The 20,473-nt window shown below is 39.8% G+C and overlaps 1 protein-coding gene across 1 annotated transcript in view; it reads left to right on the top strand.

Annotated features, from left to right (window-relative positions):
• ncf4 (neutrophil cytosolic factor 4) overlaps nt 1–1,157 on the top strand; it is a 36,729-nt gene extending 35,572 nt beyond the window's left edge. Inside the window, exon 10 of the mRNA XM_042432214.1 lies at nt 750–1,157. Within this exon, the coding sequence (XP_042288148.1) occupies nt 750–957 (208 nt within the window). The 3' untranslated portion in view covers nt 958–1,157. The remainder of the gene's footprint in view (nt 1–749) is intronic.
• Nucleotides 1,158–20,473: the final 19,316 nt, after the last annotated feature.

Raw genomic sequence — 20,473 nt, 5'->3', positions numbered from 1 at the left:
TGGTGGAAGAGATAGTAAGTTGGAAAAGCAAAGATGGGATTGTGTCACATCAAACAAGAAAAAGGACAGAGCAAAAAAATAGCGAGGAAGGAGTGTAGCAACTGAAAATGTTGCAAAACTACCAGATAATTTAATAAATTGAAATATAATGACATGTCTCTACTATAAATAGTGTAAAATGATATAAAACCAGTAAATTTAATAAACAGTCACGTCTCGTCACATCACATTACATCAACTTACATCACATTATATTTGTGCTTTTAAGTTTGCAAGGTTATTATAAGAAGTTTTTAACCATTTAAAAACACTCCATCAGGGTTTTATCAGCTGATAAAGAGTGAGTGAGTGAGCAGCAAAGTGACACTGCAAAGTAAAATTGGTTACATGTAGTGATTTTGTTGCAGTTGCCATAAACAGAGAGATAGAGATACTGTAGTTGAACAAAATTGCAAAATGAGCATCAGTGTACCATGTTTTTTGAAAGTGAGACTCCATTTCCCATGAATCTTGCCGGTTCCTGTCACAGAGAGGTCGTGGCTGCTTGTCTCTGACTTTATCGCCCCACATGCGTTTGCAAAAATATTTTAAACATATTGAATGTTATGCTTCAATTCGTCTCTTACTTTTTTCAATCTCTACCATAGCAAAAAGTTAGAAAAACTTTTTTTCATTTATTATTGATTGTTTTGTGAAGTTACGTTTGAACACTTGGATGTCGTTCTCTCTCTGTCCTTTGTCTCCCTCAGGAATGTCTTCAAGGTGGACAACATCGCCCTGAACTACCGCGACCCCGAGGGCGACCTCATCCGTATCCTCGACGACGAGGATGTCCAGCTGATGATCAAGGAGGGCAGAGGTCAGCAGGGCAAAGTCAAGAGACCTGTCAATCAGTTTCCGTGGGAACTGCACGTGACCATGGCCTCTGACCTTTCTGTTTACAATGCGGAGGCCTAAAAGAGAAAGAGAGGAGAGAAAATATTTAGTATTCTTATATCCGAACAATGAACTCATCCAAGTGAATATCGTTGCTGATATTGCATGTGCAAACGAACATGAAGTTTTCAATGAGTTCAAAGTTACATTCATTTTAAAATATTCACTGCTGTTTCTGTTAATGGCCCATACATTTCCCTTAGTAATAAACTAATTTAATAGCATTTTTACACTTTGCATGCTTCAGTTTTTTCGTGGTTAAAAGCTTCCATTAGCTCTACATTCTGGCACATTGGGAGTGGAGCTGCACACAGCCTAGATACCCTGAATGTTTTCAACTGTTGGTGGGACAAAACAAGCAATTTGACGATGTGTCTTTGTGTTGTGAGAATTTGTGTTGGGCAGTATTTTCTGACAATTTAGAAACTAAAAGATCAATTGATTCATCAGGAGAAATAATCAACAATTATGGCGAAATAGTAAACACACAGTCTATTTACTTACCTATTCCCAGAGTTTTCTGCTAACCCCCATCGGGATGTTCGTGGTGGTTGCTGTTTAGTTGGCAGTGTGCTCTTCGAAAGCTGTCAAAATTGATAAGGATAATTCTGGTGTATTTCAACCTGGCGTATTTCCCATAAATAAGTCCATTATGGCTCTGAGGGTCATGCTAACTTTGAACTTGCCGGCTCTGTTATAGAGATTCAGGGAAACAAGGGCTCGTGCAAAGCAACATATATCAGGGCAAGCTGCTGAGCCTCCTAAAGCTTTCCAAATGAACGTTTTACATGAATAATTTCAAACATTTCTCTGAATCACACCCTGCAGTAAACACAGAAACTAGCTTCCTCAAATGGCCAGTGGACCTTGCACTTGCACAAGAATATTTACCACAGATTTATACCCCCAAGGTTGAGTGAATCTTAATGCTCAAGATAATAAAACTAATTGTTTGTTTGTTGCGCTGATCTTTTAACCAAATTAAAAAAACATCAAAGATTCCTCTTTCTCAATCAAGCTCAAACTATTCTCCACTTAAACTGCAGCATCTTGTCTTCTTTGGGTAGGGATTAACTGACATGTTTTAACTTAATCTGTCAAGCTGCTTCATGCCCAATCATCCTTTGCACGCTCTAAGTGGAGAACAGCTATCAAAATCGGAATTTTTCCAAAACAAGACTGAGCATCGGTAAACTCAGTCAACCGCTTTCAGATATTTTGTGGTAAAAGTATTTGGCGCTACAGGGGAAAATCTTCTACTTAAAATTGGATCATTGTTTGTTTATGTGTGTGTGTGTGTGTGTGTGTGTGTGTGCGCGCGTGCGTGTTTCTAAATGACTGTATTCTCCATGGCTCGGTCTCGCTCACATTATGCAATCACATTTTGTCCGTGTGTCTGCATTTCATTCACATTCGCCTCAGGAAATTCAGATATTGCCTTTGCTGGCAGGACAGTTTTTCCTCATCTTTAATGCAAAGTTATTCGCTTCATATTCCTTTTTAACAATCTCTCTTAGGCACTGTGGAAGTGATGCATCTTCAAAAGTTGCTTATCACACCAGAGGCAACTGACACCTGCCCATACTTAAGTGTAAACACTTTTATTCTATAACATATTCAGGTGTGTATTTTGTTCTTTATCTAGGAATCAACATTACTGGTAAAATGATAAATCCAGAAAAAAGTACTTGATGATTCTGTGAAGGACATGATTTTACATGCTTCACATACCTTTTGCTACACTGCAGCTCTGGTGTTTTGGATATACAGTACTGTGTCCTCCATTACAATTATGCATTTTTATACTGAAAGGGGCATTTTTTGACTTATTTTGGACCATTGTCCAAAACAGCAATTATTTTGAGACAGCTAAAACACCATTAATTCACTATCCTAAATTACACCTAGGATTCCTGGACACCTGTAGGTGTAAATTATGCTTTTTCAGGTGTTAATGGGTTTTTTGGCGATGATCAGATCCTGTGAAGGACAGCACACTGCCCTGCATAGCAATTACGGATGCATACTGTATCACTGTAACTCACTCTAACAAATGTTTCATTGGTGTGCTTTGTGCAAAAAAAAAAAAAAAAAAATGAAATTGCATTGATATTTGGGAAACGAAAGCATAAAAATGTTGGCAAACCAAGTGGTAAGCAACAGTTGTCGCATGCACAAATACAGGGACACAAAGACACATAAGTGATCACATGCACACACATTTATTTATCTGAAAATGTGTAAATCAAAGTGCAGGGGGAATAAAATAGATAAAGAGAAAAAAACAGTTTGTCTGAAGTTATATACATATTACTGTGTTTCCTCTTGAGTCTGTTGGCTTTTTCATTTCTGAAAAAAGCAAGTGAGATTTCCTTAATTCCAATGATTGACAGCCACCGTGTCATTGGTTTTACCTTGGCAGAGCTGAAGTGAAATAAATACTTTGTGGTAATTTTTGTGATGTGACTCAAAAGGCAGCCAGGCCTCATGCACACAATCACTGTTTACTGCATTTGTTCTGCTTTCGGCTCATGAAGCCTTGTGATTGCTTTCGGGGACTGCTTTGTTGTTATTGCGATAATAGAAAGAGCCCACAGCTGCCACCTCAGTCTTAACTTGCCATCACGTTTCCCACTTACATTTGGCTGGTGTGTTCATCCAGTACAACTTAACACTGAGAGAATGGGCTTGTTCAAGGACAAGCCTTACTGATGGACAGAGCTGTTGTTCTGGGTTTTTTTGGAGGCAGAAATCATATTTGAGTAAAATTTAAAACTAAATTACATTATATTGTTATACTGAGAAATGTTTGTTTGGCGGGTCTCTCTAGGAAAAGAGATTTTAATCTCAATAGCTGGGTGTCCAAATGTAGCGTTTTTTTGTTGTTGTTTTTATCCAGCAAATTGGTTGGTTCATCAAGATAAACAGATAGTGGTGTTAATTTTCCAGCCGGGCATTGCAGAAGAAGCAGGGGCACAACACGACGTAATTAAGAGAGCGCCTATCAAACCTCAAACTGAGATAAACAATGTAAATACATGATGGAAATATGGCATTTCTGCCCATCTCGTATTAATTTCAGGACCATTACAGTCTGCTCATCACTCCATACGTATCTGATATTTTGGTCTGCCCTTATTTTCCGTCTCCTCTGTGGAGCAGAAGTATCAGTGGACATTTAGGTCACATGCTTCGTGTATGTCATTATTTATGTAAATCTGTCTTCATTGCACTTTGTTGCATTTTGAGTTTATAGATACACCACCTTTTCCTCCTCAGCCAATCGTAAAATGTGTATAATTTATAATCTTTCCAGATCTTTTTGAATTTTTGGTGTTTTTACTTTTTAAATACGTGTTTACAAATTGCAGTGGCAGTTATTTCATTCCTTCATTGGTATCCAGCTTTAAGCTAATATGGCTAATTTGAATGTGGAAGGTCAGCTTGGCTAATTTGCTAATCTAGAGATATTTATGGATAAAATGCATTAACAGGTAGAGGCTGTTTATCAAAAGTGTAGTGTAATCTGGCATTGAATTAGACTGGTGGGTCTGATTGATATGCTTTTTCACAAGTGTATGGCTAAGTTCTAAGTGTTTGTATATGTGTGTGTGTGTTTTGTATATTTTGACATTTGTATATTCTGCACTGATTCTTGTATAACTGCACTAACACCTGCTGATGCATATTTATCTTCTGTTGTATTGTCACTTTACTGTATGTAAAGCACATTGTGTTGCCCTGTGTATGAAATGTGCTATATAAATAAAAGTTTGACTTGACTTGACTAATATCAAACTTTGAAAGGACTCAACTGCAAGAGGAGATGAGTAATTTTATTACTGAGGGGTGACTTCCTCATCTATCATTTTATCCCTATCCTCATCAAACATTTTATTCCTGTACGTCTGTATTTCTCTGCCTGTCAGATATTCTGTCACTTTCACGCTCTTTATCTCTCTCTGTCTGTCATCCTGAGTCTCTCTCAGCTCATAACCTACTTGGTGAGAAAGGGCAGACTCTATCTAGGTAGCATGTTCTCAAGTCAACCTTTGCCCAGAATTTAATTATCAACCTTCGTCTTTGCTGCTATGATGGCCTGTTGTACATCTAATTAAGCTCATAATGAATGTCAGTAGGGCCAAAGTCATGTCAGCCTGTGAACCAGCGATATTGTGGACCGTCAGTGAAACGTGTTCCTCATGCACATGGAGAGAGTTGACTGAAAGAATTCAATGAAACATTGCATTTTTAATTTGTTTATATATTACATATGTTAGTCAGTCAATCTGAACAGTTAGGGGAGTTTTGTGAGTGAGCAAAATCAGCAGGGCCTGGGTTTATTTTAAATTTCACCAGATGGTAGATGGCAGGTCAGTATTGGCTGGACTGGTAATGTGATAAACAGTATTTGGACCTAGCATCTCCAAGTTGACGGGCTGGTTTGTTGAAGGTTTGTCAAGCTGAGCAGCAGGCTGAAACTGTAGAATCTTGCACACTAGGGTTTTAAACTCAGTAATAAAAAAAGGCTGCAGAAGCTGCGAAGACACAGGCAAGAGGCAGGTCAGCATTAAAGCACATTAGATTCTAGCCAGTGGAGGTGCCGGCAAGGAAAATAGCCAAAAGAGATGCAGGAAAGAGGTAGCTGACTGGGAAATAAGCAGAGGGCTAGCCGGGAAAGCAGTGAAAGTCACCACCAGGAAGTGGAAGACATCAAAGTAATTGTGGGAGATACACAACCTGGAGCACTGACTGAGGACTCAGATGTTGAAAGGTTAAAATATCTGCTAAGGCGGGGAGAAACCTGACATCCAGGGTTTGGAGGACATCAGCCAGAGTGCTGTGGAGAGAGCTGCTATGTGCTTCACTGAATGCTACCTTGCAGGAAGTAGAAGACTGGACTTGAATGCAGATATGGGGCTCATCGGGTAGGCTCAACAGGCAGTTTACTTTGCTCTAAAGTCCTGTTCACAATAACAGCGATTAACAGCGATCATCACTGTGAGGCAGGAAATCTCAATCCTAACTTCTCTCTTGTGTGGTCCATTGGTGGTGGAATGAGATACCTAACTTGATTCAGTCAGCAGATCTGTCTGCATCGTCTCAGAGTACCTACTCACCTAACACTCTCTTTGTCTTAAAGGGGACATGTCATACACATTTGCAGGTCTATATATTCTGGGGCTTTGCTGGTTTATCTTTGCATGAATTACAGTTAAGTTAGTTAGTTAGTTAGTCAGTTAGTTATCTTATAATGGCCCTTTATGCAGCCTATCAGTTCAGCCTCTCTCTAAAAGGCCATTTTAGCACCTGTCTCTTTAAGGCCAACCTCCTGATCAGCTTACTCTGTTCTGATTGGTTAGCTTTCAGAAACTGCCTAGAGGCTACATAAACAACAGTAGTAGCAGGATTTCACTTCTTTTTCTCGTTCTTTACTCGAAATGGCAACTTCTCCAATACATCCTTACATGTTCAAGCCCGAATCCAATCCGAAATATGTGAGCGGACAATGTGAACAACACATGGAACAACCTTAGCAACAAAGGCTACGTAACAGACGGCTCCCGGAGGAGGAAGTAGTTGAGCTCATATAGGACTTGGTTTTACAATCCTGTATTATAATCGGCAAGCATTCCTTAAATGGGGGTAGGTTGTAAACGCTTCACTGGGGTCATCAGGTGGGCACCGTCTTTCCTTGGTGTTTCATTGATAGGACCAAATAGCACCAGAACTTCAGGAGGATCAGTCGAGTCCAGGTTTCTTCTGACAATGATTCAATCATGTTTATGTGGACTAACTTTGTAACTTTGCAAAGAAAGCGTTCAGAGCAGGTTGAAGCCTGGGCTTTTGACATGAATTTTAATATCGTCATCTCAAATTTTGGAACTTTGACCATGTTTAACATAGACCTACAGAAATATGTCCCCTTTAAAAGAAATCTGTTTTATTTCGCATGCAATACTGCATGCACCGTTGACCTTGTGGCACTGGTTTCAGATGGAATTTGAAAATAAGCATTGGGGCATTTTTTCTCTTTTCCTTGATCTACTGTAGTTTGGATTGTACCTAATTTGTTTTCTCGTTGGACAAAAGCGCCTGCCAAATGAATAAGTGTTTCAGCCAGGTAACAAGGTAACAGATAATAAACTCAAATTATAAGATACAAAGGCAACATAGATTACCTGGTAACGAAGTTTAATTAAATTAGGTCCATTGTGTAAGGTCCCTGACCACAGTAACTATCACTATTTTTTGTTATTCCTCAATGATCATGGAGGGGCAAATTAATCGTCTTACCAGTTACCCTCCAAAATTGAGTTAAAGAGTAGGGTCGGCTAGAAAACAGCTCATGCAGTAGCTCATTTGGATTTAATCGGTGCACACACTGGGGTTCAAGTATAAGAGATTGAAATGGTGGTTTCAATTGTGGTTTTTCACCTTCTTAAGTGACCGGTGAAATAGATGAATGTAAGGGACTCGGCCTAAAAATGTGATTGGTGGACGGTGTTAATTTCAACACGCTGGTTCCTGTGTGACTTTGCTCCCTCTTTGTGCTGTCTCCTCTACCTTCCTGACCTTCCTTTAACCTCCCCTTCTTCTCTCTTCCGCTCCTGCTCTCGTTTGGCAACTCCAGTGAGATAAATCCTCTCACCCCTCACTTACTGGAATAACAGTTTTCTACTTATAGTGGGTGTCCACTCAGAATAGCACAAGGGGCAGTTAAATCACGCCATGATAGGTTACTGCTCCTTGCTGTGGCTGTTTTTTTACTGCAGTTGTTTTGGGAGATTGCTTTTTTCTAAATCACATTATTCTGCGATCCAAATTGCTTTTAGAGGTGCTTTGCAGTGAAGAGGATTTCCATTTAAAGCTTCCTGATAAGGTAAAACTTGCCATCAGTTTGAGTGATGCAGATGTAGAATATAGTTCTTTGGACTTTTTTTGCAGGACGTGGGCTAAATGTTTGCTAAACATGTACCTTTACAACAGTATTATTTGAAAAGTGTTTAGCTATATGCCAAATTAATCCCGTTTAACCAACGGAAAATGAAGCAGGCTGGAGACAAGTGCAAAAATTGAAGATAGTGAAATGATGGCTCTAGCAACAGCCCTGGAACCAACCCAAAATAATGGTTATGAACCCAGGGGAAATTATTTTTATTTGGTAATCATGATGGTTTCATATCTGCAACTGTTTATAGCCTTTAGTCACAGGCAAAAAGTGTTTAAAAGGCAGCCATCATGGAGATGGGCAACACACCATATTTGTTCAAATGGGGATAACAGCACACACTTTCAGACGGTGCCTTGTTAGAGGCATTCATGGTGTTACAGTCTGTTGTGTGCTTGTATAGTGAAGGAAGTAGTGGTGTGAAGAATGAAAAAAAGAAAAATTCAAACCCTTACTACTTTTGCACCTCTGCACACCTTGACAATTGCTGAATAAAGTGGGTGTGATTACTGGTTTGCCAGTTTCTGAAAGTCACAAAAATGATAAAAGCTTGGGGTATGCTTAAAACGAAGTACTTCATACAACGTGTTGTCTGACCACCTGTGAAGACAGAAGTGTTTCTAGCTGTTATGAATGGCTTTACACCCTGCCATCAAAGAGAGGTGAGATGTGATAATCCTTCATATGGAGATAATGTCACACACTTTCACACAGTCTCTCCTGAAGCCATTCATGGTACTGCGCATTTGTACACATGAAAAGTGGCTGAAGTAGTTGTGTGAAGAATGGAAAAAGAGAGCCTGACACACCGCCACACCGCTGGCCAACTGCTTTGTGAAGTGGGTTTGCTTGTTTCGCTTGTCGGTTTTGGAAAGTCAAAGAAATTTTCTGATGCTAAATCCAACGTCCAAAATGCGTAGAGGCAGGGAGAGTTCAGATGCTGTAAGATGATCCAGTTGTTTGAGCCTTTTTGTGCAGCTTCATTCTTGTCATAAGGTACGGCCACACTACGTGCCCGTTCCACAAAATAGGTTCTTGTGACCATACCTTTAGTCATATCTAGAATCATCATCAAATGACATCAACTGCTGGTTTGGAGCACCTGGTGCCTTACAGGTGTGTATATTTTCATGTTGAATTAAGACAGAGTAGATCTAACAGAGAGAGAACAGAACTGTATGTTTAATTATTAAGAACTTAAAATAAAATATATTTTGATTGATACGTAAGATTCTGAGGAGTAAAAACATATTTTCGCTCTTCTGCATTGATCCTCTCACACATCAGCTGTAGTGCTGTAAAGTGCTGCCACTCATTGGTCTTTATGTGGTACTGCAGTGTCGGCTGATCCAACTAAATGTTAATTTATGTTGTGTTAATTGCTGCACTAACCTTTTCTTATCAACAGGGATTTATATTTGTGAGACTTCACAGATTACAGGAGAGCAGCACAGTGTTCTGTTGTATTTCTGCTGATGAAAGACTGTGATGAATGATACTGAATAGTGACAAAGAGCCAAACAAAGACAGATGTGTGTGCATTTGTGAATGTTTACATGTGTTTGCTCTTTCTTTCTAAATGTGGAATGTACAGAATGACCCAAACACACACAGTGGCTGGTGAGAGATGGATCTGTACGTCTGCTCCTGGTTTTCGGCGATGAGGTCAATCCATCTTTATCTCATTCTGTTCAGGCCGGCAGACATTCACCCTCCTCATCCTCATTTATGATTGTATAGGGAGCTGTCATACAGATAGCAGACACACACACTCACATACTACACACAGACAGTTTCAGATAGACATAAAAATAGCAACAGATGGATGCATTCATTTATTTGGCATGCAGAGAAAGAAATCTGAAACATGTAGTGAACTAGATCATATATAACAGCTGCTCACTGAACATTTGTTTTTCATTTTTTCTATCCAGACTCACTTAAATCTTGTTGATTGTATTCACAAATAAACTTAATTTATTAAACATCCCGACTAGGTTGGACTTGATGTTTGTTTTTGTGACACAAGATGGCACTGTGTCATTGCTTTAGGAGGTGTGTGACAAAAATGTCCTGCTTGGGTTAAATGGGTCATCATCATCATCATTGTCATTATCAAAAATAACCTCCACAAAAATATCATTAAATTAGACCCTGTCTCTGAGAAAAAGGTCTTATGTTATTAAGTCTGGTGGTTGATGAGAATACATTTGTTTGTAATGTTTTACAAACAGATATTTGACTGTGATTGGCCAACAACCCCAGATATCCAACTAACATTTAATTAAAAAGGTTAACAGCGTTGCCAGTTCTGTTACTGGAAAGTGGTGTGATTGGACAAATTATTGATTATTTAGTCACAGGGACCAATCAGAACTTAATTAAACTGTGAAGAGTGTCGCTTCTTAGCTGTCAATTTAACATCTAAATAAATTTGTTAACAAATGGGCCCTCCACTAAAGTTAGCGTTGGCACTTTGATCCAGGCTCCTCCTGTCCAAGACACTGAATCCCGATTGCTCCTGATGGTCAGGCTTATGCTTTGCATGGTTGCTCGCTGCCATCAGTGTGTGAGTTGTGTATGTGAAAAGGTGAATGCGAGGCAAACTATGGTTAATTCATAATTAGGTGTTGTATAAATGCAGTCCATTTACCAACAAAATAAAATTCCAATAGCACTTTCATGTCTGTAATAATCACAGAAAACTGTGCATTCCTGCAATGAGGTCCCTTCAATATAATTTTGTCATGCTTAACTTTTCCGTATTTGCCACAGGGAGGCACTGTGGATCTACTGGGTGCATAGGTCAGATGACTGTGTGCTGAAAAAGTAAAGTGCTTCCTCATCAATATAATCATTATCATCAAGGTCATCAGGATCAGGACCATTAACATTCTCACAATTAGCAACATGCTGCAGATTAGATAACAGGAAGACAAAATTACCCTGTACTACTCTCTGTACTGCTTTACTTGTTGTGTTTCCAGCTGTTTGTCAGCAGGAATACAATCAGGACATTAAGTGCATATGGCACTGACTCCTGCATGCTTTGCTACTGCTTGTAATGTTGTTTTTGTCAAAAAATAACTGATGCTAATTCCTTTTATACTCCTCATCTTACTGAAATTTTAGGATCCAAGCCCTATTTAATGCCTGACTGAAAACTACACATGATTAATGCCATACTGCAGTCAGAGCAGAAGCATGACTAGGTGAAATTTTCCATCAGAGGCGAGAGGAGGAAAATGGGGAGTTTTAAGGGAGAAATTTATCAATACTGTCATCTCCATTTAGGAGTGCGGGATTTGAAGGGATAGGAAGATGAAGGAGAAAGAAAGGGCAAAGAAAATAAGTGGAGACGGATTGGGAGAGTAGCATTCACAGTGAAACAGGGCGACTGGAGTCACACAGATGGCCAGACACACACAATTATGAAGCTGTGGAGGAGGCCAAGACTGCTGGGAGTCTGTTGTCAAGAACTTGGCCTGAGATGTTGGTGTGAGGCTACTGTGTGTGTTTGTGTCAGTGTCAGGGGGTGTGTTTATGTCTCTGCATGAATCCTAAATCTGTGTCTCTCTCTTAGATATGAAAAGGGGGGGGGAGAGAACTTGGTAAGGGGTTGAGATAGGTGGGTGGAGGGAGAGTAAAATAGAAAACAGAAATAGAAAGGTAGCAGAGAGAGAGAGGGGGAGGGTTAAAATGGACTTTGGTATACGTGACAACAATAAAAGGAGATTTACAGTAACAAATCTGTTTCCTGGATTACAGTAAGTCAGGCAAATTGTTTATCTTATGTGTGCGTGTTAAAGATGTGAGTGATAGAGTTGGCGGAGATTTTCATAAATAAGATCAAAGATCAACCTCTGACGAGGAATGAAAAAAAGCAAAATAATTGAAGTCTAAAATCCTGGAAAAGTACTTAATAAAAAAAGGATCTATTTTCTGCTTATCTTTGCCATCCATGATCCTTTGAGGATCACAGGTACATACTGTGAGGGCACTCTGACTCTGACCTGTAACCTCTTTACAACGGGTTACTGATTATTTACAGTCTCATGTTGCCAACAAAGGGAATTACGAGCTACTGACTAAGCTGTAGCATGTAAAAAAGTTGCAATTTACTGTGAAAAGTTATGACATTTCCCATAAACCCCACTGCTTCGTGCTGCAAAAGAGGATAATACTGTTTGCCAGGTTTTTATCATTACCCTTCTTCACTTTTGGATCATCAAATTGTCAAAGTGTCAAGTTGAAATAAACTAATCACTGGAAATTTGTTGTTATTTTGATTCGGATGAATGGTAAAACGTATTTAACATCAGGATACAAGTCTAGTTGATGGTTTTACTGAGACAACATACCAACCAAATGATAGATGCCTCCATATAGACATGTTGGAAGTAATTTTTCAGTCTTTTTACTCCTCTCAATATTTACAGCAAGAAGCTGACATCTTTGGCTCTATTTATATATACTAAATGGCACACAATATGAAATTAATCTAACAAATATGTTATGATACGATACAGTACGATACGACGATACGATACGATACGATACGATACGATACGATATGATACGATACGATTTATCTATGGATTACAGACACAAAAACAAAAATCAAACGGATAACATGTTAAAGTGAAAACATTTATTTCCAACATGGTCTCTATAGTAATCTAATCCTGGGGAATGGGAATAAATTTGCAACATGTTGAAGAATAATTATTGTATTATGACAATCCTCAGTACAACCACCATCCTAGTCATCAACCTCAGATCATCATCTTCATCAACAACAGTGACAGTCAATGACAATGTTCATAAAATAACTTCACTGCAGCAGGTACAAAAGACTTCCTGAATCTCTCTGAAGAGTACTTGGACATAACAAGCCAGTTGCTAAAAGAGCTCTTCAGCTTGCTAAAAATATATTACATTGGATGATCCTCATTTTGCATAACACTCTTGAGCTTCCTACCCATTCTTTGCTCCATGATCACTTCTAGCAAGTCAGGGGTCAAGCCATTAATGGATCCTGCCTTCCTGATCAGTTTATTGATCTTGTTCCTGTCCTCTGAGCTTAAACCACACCCCCAACAGACAGCAACATAAAATAGGACACTTGCTAAAATGCTTTTTGATAAAACATGTGCAGGAGTGACTTTCTCCAGTCCAGCCTATTATCCAAAATGACACCAAGGTATTGATAAGGGGAAATCACCTCAATGGCCTCATCTTTAATCATGACAGGGGTCACTGCAGCCTTTTTCTTTCTAACGTCAGTGATAAGCTTCTTGGTCTTACTTATATTTAAAATGTAATGGTTTTCATCACACCATTTGACAAAACCATCTACCTCCTGTTGGTAAGCTAGGTGATTGTCTTGTCTTGAAACCAACAAGTACAGAATCATCTGAATTTTTTTTGAGGTGTCAGCCAGATGCCAGACTCAGCCTGCAGTCGGAGATATATAAAGTGAATAAAAATGGGGACAAAACAGTGCCTTGGGGTGTGCTTGTGTTGGTAATAATGGCATCAGATGCCTCACCTCCAAGCCTCACATACTGAGGTCTAGATGTGAGGTAGTCCATAACCCATGCAACAGTAGAATTGTTTGTGTTAAAATCAATAAGCATATTGGCTAAATGTGTTGTTGAATTGTGTTAAAAGCATTAGATAAATCAAGAATCAAGAACCAGCTGACCCTATGGGGCTGTTGACCCTGTGAAGCATATAGAGTACAACCAGCACCCTTCCTATATGCAGACTGGAGTGATTCTCGGTACGCAGATACTTGCCCGCTGAAATGCCCAAGTACAACTCTTTCAAAGTATTTCATAAGCTGAGAGGTGAGAGCTATAGGCCTGAGGGCTTTAAGTCCCTGGGCATTTGTTTTTTTGGAAACAGGCACAATGCACGAGGTTTTCCATCTCAAAGGGATCTTTGACTGAGAGACTAGGGAAAATGAACCGGAGCACATCAATGAGTTGATCTGCATACATCTTAAGGGCCCGTGGCAAGACCCCATCTGGGCCAGGTGCCTTATTTGCCCTGAGCCTCCTCAGCTGGGAGCAGACCTCATCAGTGGTGACTGTTATTAGCTGGGATTACTATTAGACCCACTTAGAGAAAGAGTGGAACAGACTGATTCAAACTCAGCAGAGAAATCATATTCATCAAAACTGGCAAAGAAGTGGTTATCCTCATCAGCACTGAAAGCCCCTTCCTGTAACCTAGTAATGCCAGGGCGATAACCTGTGATTATCTTCATGCCATTCCACAAACCTCTGGTGTCGCCCTGCTGTAGTTTGCCCTCAACTTTATCTTTGTAATTCTGCTTCCCCGGTCAAATAACACATTTTAGTTCTTTATGTGCCAATTCAATCAGATCCTTGTCACTATTTTTTAAAGCTGATTTCTTGTTATTAATAGCAATCTCGATCTTTCTGGTAACCCAAGGCTTATTATTTGGGAAACTTTTGATGGTTTTGCATGGGATAATCATATCAACATAGAAGTTAATATACTAACATTGTCCTCATCATGAAAAATGGACCAATCATTGTATGTGAGGAAGGCCCTCAGTTCATCATGGGGTCAGATGTGGTCATATGAGACGGTGATCAAGTCTATCGTGCTTCCTCAATACTACTAGCTTGTCAACTTTTTTGACCAGGGATTGCACGTTGCCCATAATCACTTACGGTAGAGCCTATTCCTGATTCATGCACCCTCTCTCCAGCCTCTTTTTCTTGGCCTCATTTCGGCAGGTAGATCTAGGGAGATATGGTCCATTATAGCTGGCCGAAGTTGACAGAGCTTCTTTGAATTGTAGATGTATCTTGCCATAGGGTTAGACCCTTCACATTGGGCTCGCATACTTGGAGAAAAAAAAAATCCTCACAACAGCCATAGAACAAGACCAAACGCTATCTTTTATCCCCAACATCTTGTGGTAAGTTAGGGAGTGCAATCCACTTAAATGCAACAAACAAATTAACAGGTGAGTTGCCAATCTGGGCTGACACCTGCGCGGAGATTAGTTCTCTTTTAAGTGATACATAATATATATTTTGAATATTTTACACCCCTGATCAGTTTTGTCCATTTAAAATTTCAATAAAATTTTATGATGGCTCCATCATAAATGATGGCTCCATGTGCTTTGAGCAATTCTACTCTGAATAGACATCATAAAGAAAAAAGGAAAAACACAGACAATATAGTCTGTTAATTTATATCACAACTCAGTCTCAGGACTGCAGTTGGCCACAATGTGTAAAATGCTACTCCAATAATAATAAAACAAGCTCACTGCAGTTTATAATGGATCTTTTGACAACAAGCATGTGGGAGACTGAACTGTAGAGCTGCTCAGACCAAAATGTGTGACCTGAAATCCAACTGACTGCCAGATCGTTGATTGTTCAGGCCATTAATCAGGCATTGTGACCCCCTCAAACCTCACATCAAACGACAGCCGATGAAGCAGAAATTCTGCCCAATTCTCAAATTAGTCTGGGGTGATTAATTTGGGATTAAAGACAGGATTAATCTATGCAATGTCTGCCTCGAATAAAGGAATGTCTAGAGTCAAGTTTTTGCAGTGGATCTTATTCGTTACCTGTAATTATACTGTGTCACTATTAATGTTGAAATGCATTTATATGCTCATCCTGCTTTTGGATTTGTTATTAATGGACAAAAATGTTCAGAGATATAAAGAAACAAGAGTGTCAGTGAAAGCTCAACAATAAGAGAAAAATTGATCATCCTTCTCTTGTCATTTCAATGTCCATTTTTGGAGACAAAACAGAGATAAATATGGAGGCAAAGTACAAAGGTAGAAGCGGATATTATGTGGGAGAAGCCCACACATACAGAAACACACCCATAAACACACAGACTTCTCTCTAAACACATGCGCGCACACACACCTCCTCAGGACATGTGGTGTAAACTGACTGTCCAATCTACTGACAAACAGGAACACACACACACACCAAATATGTCTTTGTCACACAGACACGAATAAGAATAAACTGTTATCATCATCGGATGCCATCACTGTCATCAGAATACCCGTCCCCCATCCCCCCCGTCCCCTGTCCCCCGCCAAAAAAAACAACCCAACACACATACACACATGTGCGTGCACACACACACACACACACTGGATGGTGCTCAGACATGGGTGTGGGTGTGTCGGTCTCCTGTCCAGTGTAACACAGAATAGACCATTGTTAATCTTAACTGAGAGAGAAAGGGAAACAATTAGGAAAAGTCCCTCAAAATTACACACACACTAACAAATACACACGCACACCCACTCTCTCACTCTCACACACACACACACACACACACACTGTATTGATATAGGCTGCGAAAGTAAAAACTGGGACAACTTGCTCATGAAATTTGCAAATTATCTCCGTTTCATTGTTCTTATCTGCTTCATCTCTGTGCATGTCATCCACATCAACTTAAAGACATTTCCTCCGGTTTGATGTGTGTATAAAGCTCTCTCTCCCTCTCTCTCTCCCTCTCTCTCTCTCTTTCTCTACATCCATCATTCTTATCATGGTTCCATTTTTTGTTCAGTCTTGTCTGTCTCCTTGTCTTGCAGCGCCATTTCTGTCTCCGCTATTGTCTGGGTCCAATTCTCTTTCTCTGCCGGCTCTTTCTAAATCCCGTTATCTTTCCGCCTTTTCCTCCTCTGTCCTCCGGTCCCTCTGCTGTGCTGGCATCTGAAACAAAGGAAAAAATTAAAGCCTTTGTACTACAGTGACTTTGTATTTGATGTTAGAGCGGAAGCTTTTTCATGACGGTCCAAACTGTAATTAGGGTTTGCCTTTACAAAGAGCTGCTGCCCTTGATGGGCCTTATGAGGATAATGGTAATAATAATACATTTAATTTGCACCGCACTTTTCATTCATAGTGAAACTCAAAGGCTACAGTATTAATAACATAGAACACACAACATAAAGAAAATAGTAATGAGTGTGTTGAAAAAGGATTCCTGAATAGAAAGGTTTTTTAGGCCTTATTAAGAGAGTCTAGGCTCTATGCTGCCCTCAGATGGTTAGGAAGGCTGTTCCACAAGCAAGGTGCAGCAGAGCAGAAAGCTCAATCCACCATGTGCAGAGCTTAGTACTGAGGGCCCGGAGGAGCAAGCTGCTGGCAGATCTGAGGGTGGTGGTTTGTGGTATGATCAGTAGGTAGGGAGGCACATGTCCGTTGATGGATTTGTATGTGAGTAGCAGGACTTTGTAGTCAGTCCTAAAGGAGACAGGGAGCCGGTGCAATGAAAAGAGAATTGGTGTTATATGTTAGTGTTTTTGCACTCTCATCAGGATCCTGGCAGCACCGTTCTGAATGTACTGGAGCTTCTGAAAGTTCCTGTCAGATCCAGTCTTGAGGAGATAAAGGCATGGGCAGGTTTCTCTGCATCTGACAGGGTTACAGAGGGGCAGAGTTTAGGGATGTTTTTGAGATGGTAGAAATAGGTTTTGCATAGATGTTTTATACTGTTATCAAAAGTCATCTGAGGGTCTCGCCTAACACCCTGATTAGTGACTGAGGAGAAAAGGGGGATGTCCTGGCTGTCAAAGGTGAGATGAGGTATGGAGGATGAATGAATCTGGTGTGGAGTACCAATAACCAGAGCTTCAGTTTTGTTGCTGATTAACTGGATGAAATCTGTGCTCATCCAGGCCTTTATCTCCTTAAGACAGGTGCTGAGGCGTGACATAGCTGCAGAAGGGGTTGGGGCAGTTTTGATGTACAGCTGGGTATCATCAGCATAGCAATGAAAAGAGATCCCATGTCAGCTGATTACACGTCCAAGGGGGAGCAGGTAAAGGGTAAACAGGATGGGGCTGAGAATTGATACTTGCAGAACACCACAGGTGACAGGGAGCAACCTAGACCTGCATCCTCCCAGTGAGTTATACTCTGTCCTTCCAGAAATGTAGGACTAAAATCTCTTAGGTGCGGAGTTTGACAGTCCAATGGCTGTGTGGAGGTGCTCTAAGAGGATAGTGTGATCCACAGTGTCAAATGCAGTGCTCAGGTCAAGGAGCCTGCATCAGCTGCCATCAGCAGGTCATGCACAACCCTGAGCAGAGCTATTTCAGTGCTGTGTGCTGATCGAAAACCTGACTGAATAGACTAATAAAAACAAACCACTGAAAGACTCACACCTCCAGTGTTGTTTGGGGGCAGTTAAGTATCTGCACCTCCCAGCCGAGGAGTATTTGAGTTGTTTTTTGCAGTTTGTTTCACAGTGATTATCAGAAAAAGAGCAACTAGGAATAATGTAGAGTATAATAAGTATTGTTACTTTCTCATATTTTAGATGGAAGAAAATGCTTCAATAGAGCTAAAAACATTGCATGTCAAAAGAACATCCACACTGTGCTGCAATAGATACTATTTTTGTCATCCTTTTTTGCCAATTGATATCCACAAGTACTACACGTACTGTTTGTTTTTAGTCATGTGAAAGCTTTGTCCATGAAAATAATCTCATCATCAGCATACAATCTGATCTTCATGACCACCAAATTCCTATTGATAACCATTGTTATATGTTTTTAAAGGATTTAAACGTGTACTACACATTGAAACAATGTTTGTTTTGTCTTTTACCAATGTGAGGTACAACCGAAACACCAATTAAACATTTTTGTTTAAAAGTTTATTGGTATATAGAACAAAACAAATTAATCCGCAAAAAGTAGCTATTGTTGGTACAATAGGGAAAGCAAACAGTCATTTCAGTTCAGGTGGCAAAGCCCTCTGGCAGCTGTAGTAATTATGACTTTTGTCCATCAGGAGCAAAAGATGGAGGATGGATGGTTCATCAAAATGCTGACAGTCAGTGTTGGTTTCCCTTGACCATTACCACGGCTGTTTCCTAACTGTAAAGAAGTAGTGATTTGAACCCAAAACCATGATGTTTCCCTAAACCAAACCAAATTGTTTTTGTGCCTGAACCTAATTGAACCTTAACCATAGTATTATCATGTCATACAACGGATTCATTTTGCAGACAGTGATTTGTAACAGAGGGTAGGAAGGTACAGACAAACAATGTCAACCTGTTGATAGGGGCATCAGATCAGTAGCTGCTTATATGTGTCATTCAAAAGGGCATGGGCAAACAATGTATTTTGTCATTTAATTTGGAGGACTACAATAGCTAATGCTATTCATTTTCACAGCAGAAAAAAAATGTTTTCTATGGTTGTAAGATACTGTCAGCCTTCATGCATAGATGTCCAGTACATAAGATTCTGTCAATGCCTCCCCAGTTACAACCTAAGTTTGACCTTATACTTGACCTTAGTTTAAATCCCCTCATCCTGTCAGCTGAGTGGGCAGAGCCAGACTGTAACACTGACAGAAGTTCACTTTACACCAGGACAACTCACACAAATACTGTTACTGTAAGACACTTTGCATGAACAGCTTATATTTTATTATATGACACTTGACCTCTGCTCACAGGTCAGTGACAATTGCCTGAATTATATAATGTAGTTTTATGTCTCTGGCTGTGTTTCAGTTGAGTCCTATACCATTATGGTCATGTGAGTATTTCTGCTGCACAAAGGCCATGGCTTCATCTGAAATTTCAAACTAACGTAATATAGTATGCTAAAAGAGTAGAGATTTTTTAGTATCTCTGAAACCTTAGTATGAAAACAATAGTATGTGAATTGCATACTATTTATGAATTGCATACTTGCAGTATGCAAGCACTGGACACTATTTTGGCATAAATACCCCACAATGCAATGCAGTAGTGACAACAACAATAATACCAGAACATACAATGGCTGACAGCAACCAAGGCAGCTCTGGCGCAACATCATTAACGCTTCAGTTTAAGTAACTTCACTTTGCTAGGTGTGATATATTTTTTAAATGAGTTCAGACTTTATTATTGGCAAGGGCTACCATGGTTACGAGTCTCCAACCTGAGTCTGAAAAGATACATACTTAATGTTTCTTTTTCAGTGTTTATTAACCAGTCATATTTTGATTTCAGTGCCTCTCTATATACAGTATAGAGGCATTAAGAGGCAAATAAGGAGATTGGGTGTTACTGTAATATATTCCAAATGTCTGACACTGGGTTTTTAGTTAAGAGGCAGTGAGTCAGCACCGGCTGTGGGACCTTTTTCAGCATAAATTCAAATTAGCAATAATGCATTTAAAACTTAACAATACTTCAATCCTGGAGCAGGCTTTTGAAAGGTTCTCCTGAGCAACTCATAGAGCTCCCACAGTCGCTCAGTGGCTGTTAGCATAACTCTATACAAAAGGGATTATTTTCTGTCTTTTATCCTAAAGTAAAATGTATCACAAACTCTTAAAAATTCTCAGATATGGTTCAAGAGGGAGACTCTGTCTGTCACCTTTATGTGTGTTTTGTGTTGTGTCTTGGCCCACAACCCTCAACATACACCTGTGCACCACAATTCCACTTAAAGAGGCGACAGACGCAGGTTAAGATGCTGGTGTGTTTGTGTGTGTCTGAGTGTACATGTACCCGCATACACACAAGTAAAAA

Source organism: Thunnus maccoyii, chromosome 2 (genome assembly GCF_910596095.1).
Source record: "Thunnus maccoyii chromosome 2, fThuMac1.1, whole genome shotgun sequence".
NCBI lineage: Eukaryota > Metazoa > Chordata > Actinopteri > Scombriformes > Scombridae > Thunnus > Thunnus maccoyii.
This window is presented reverse-complemented; position numbering and strand designations above follow the sequence as displayed.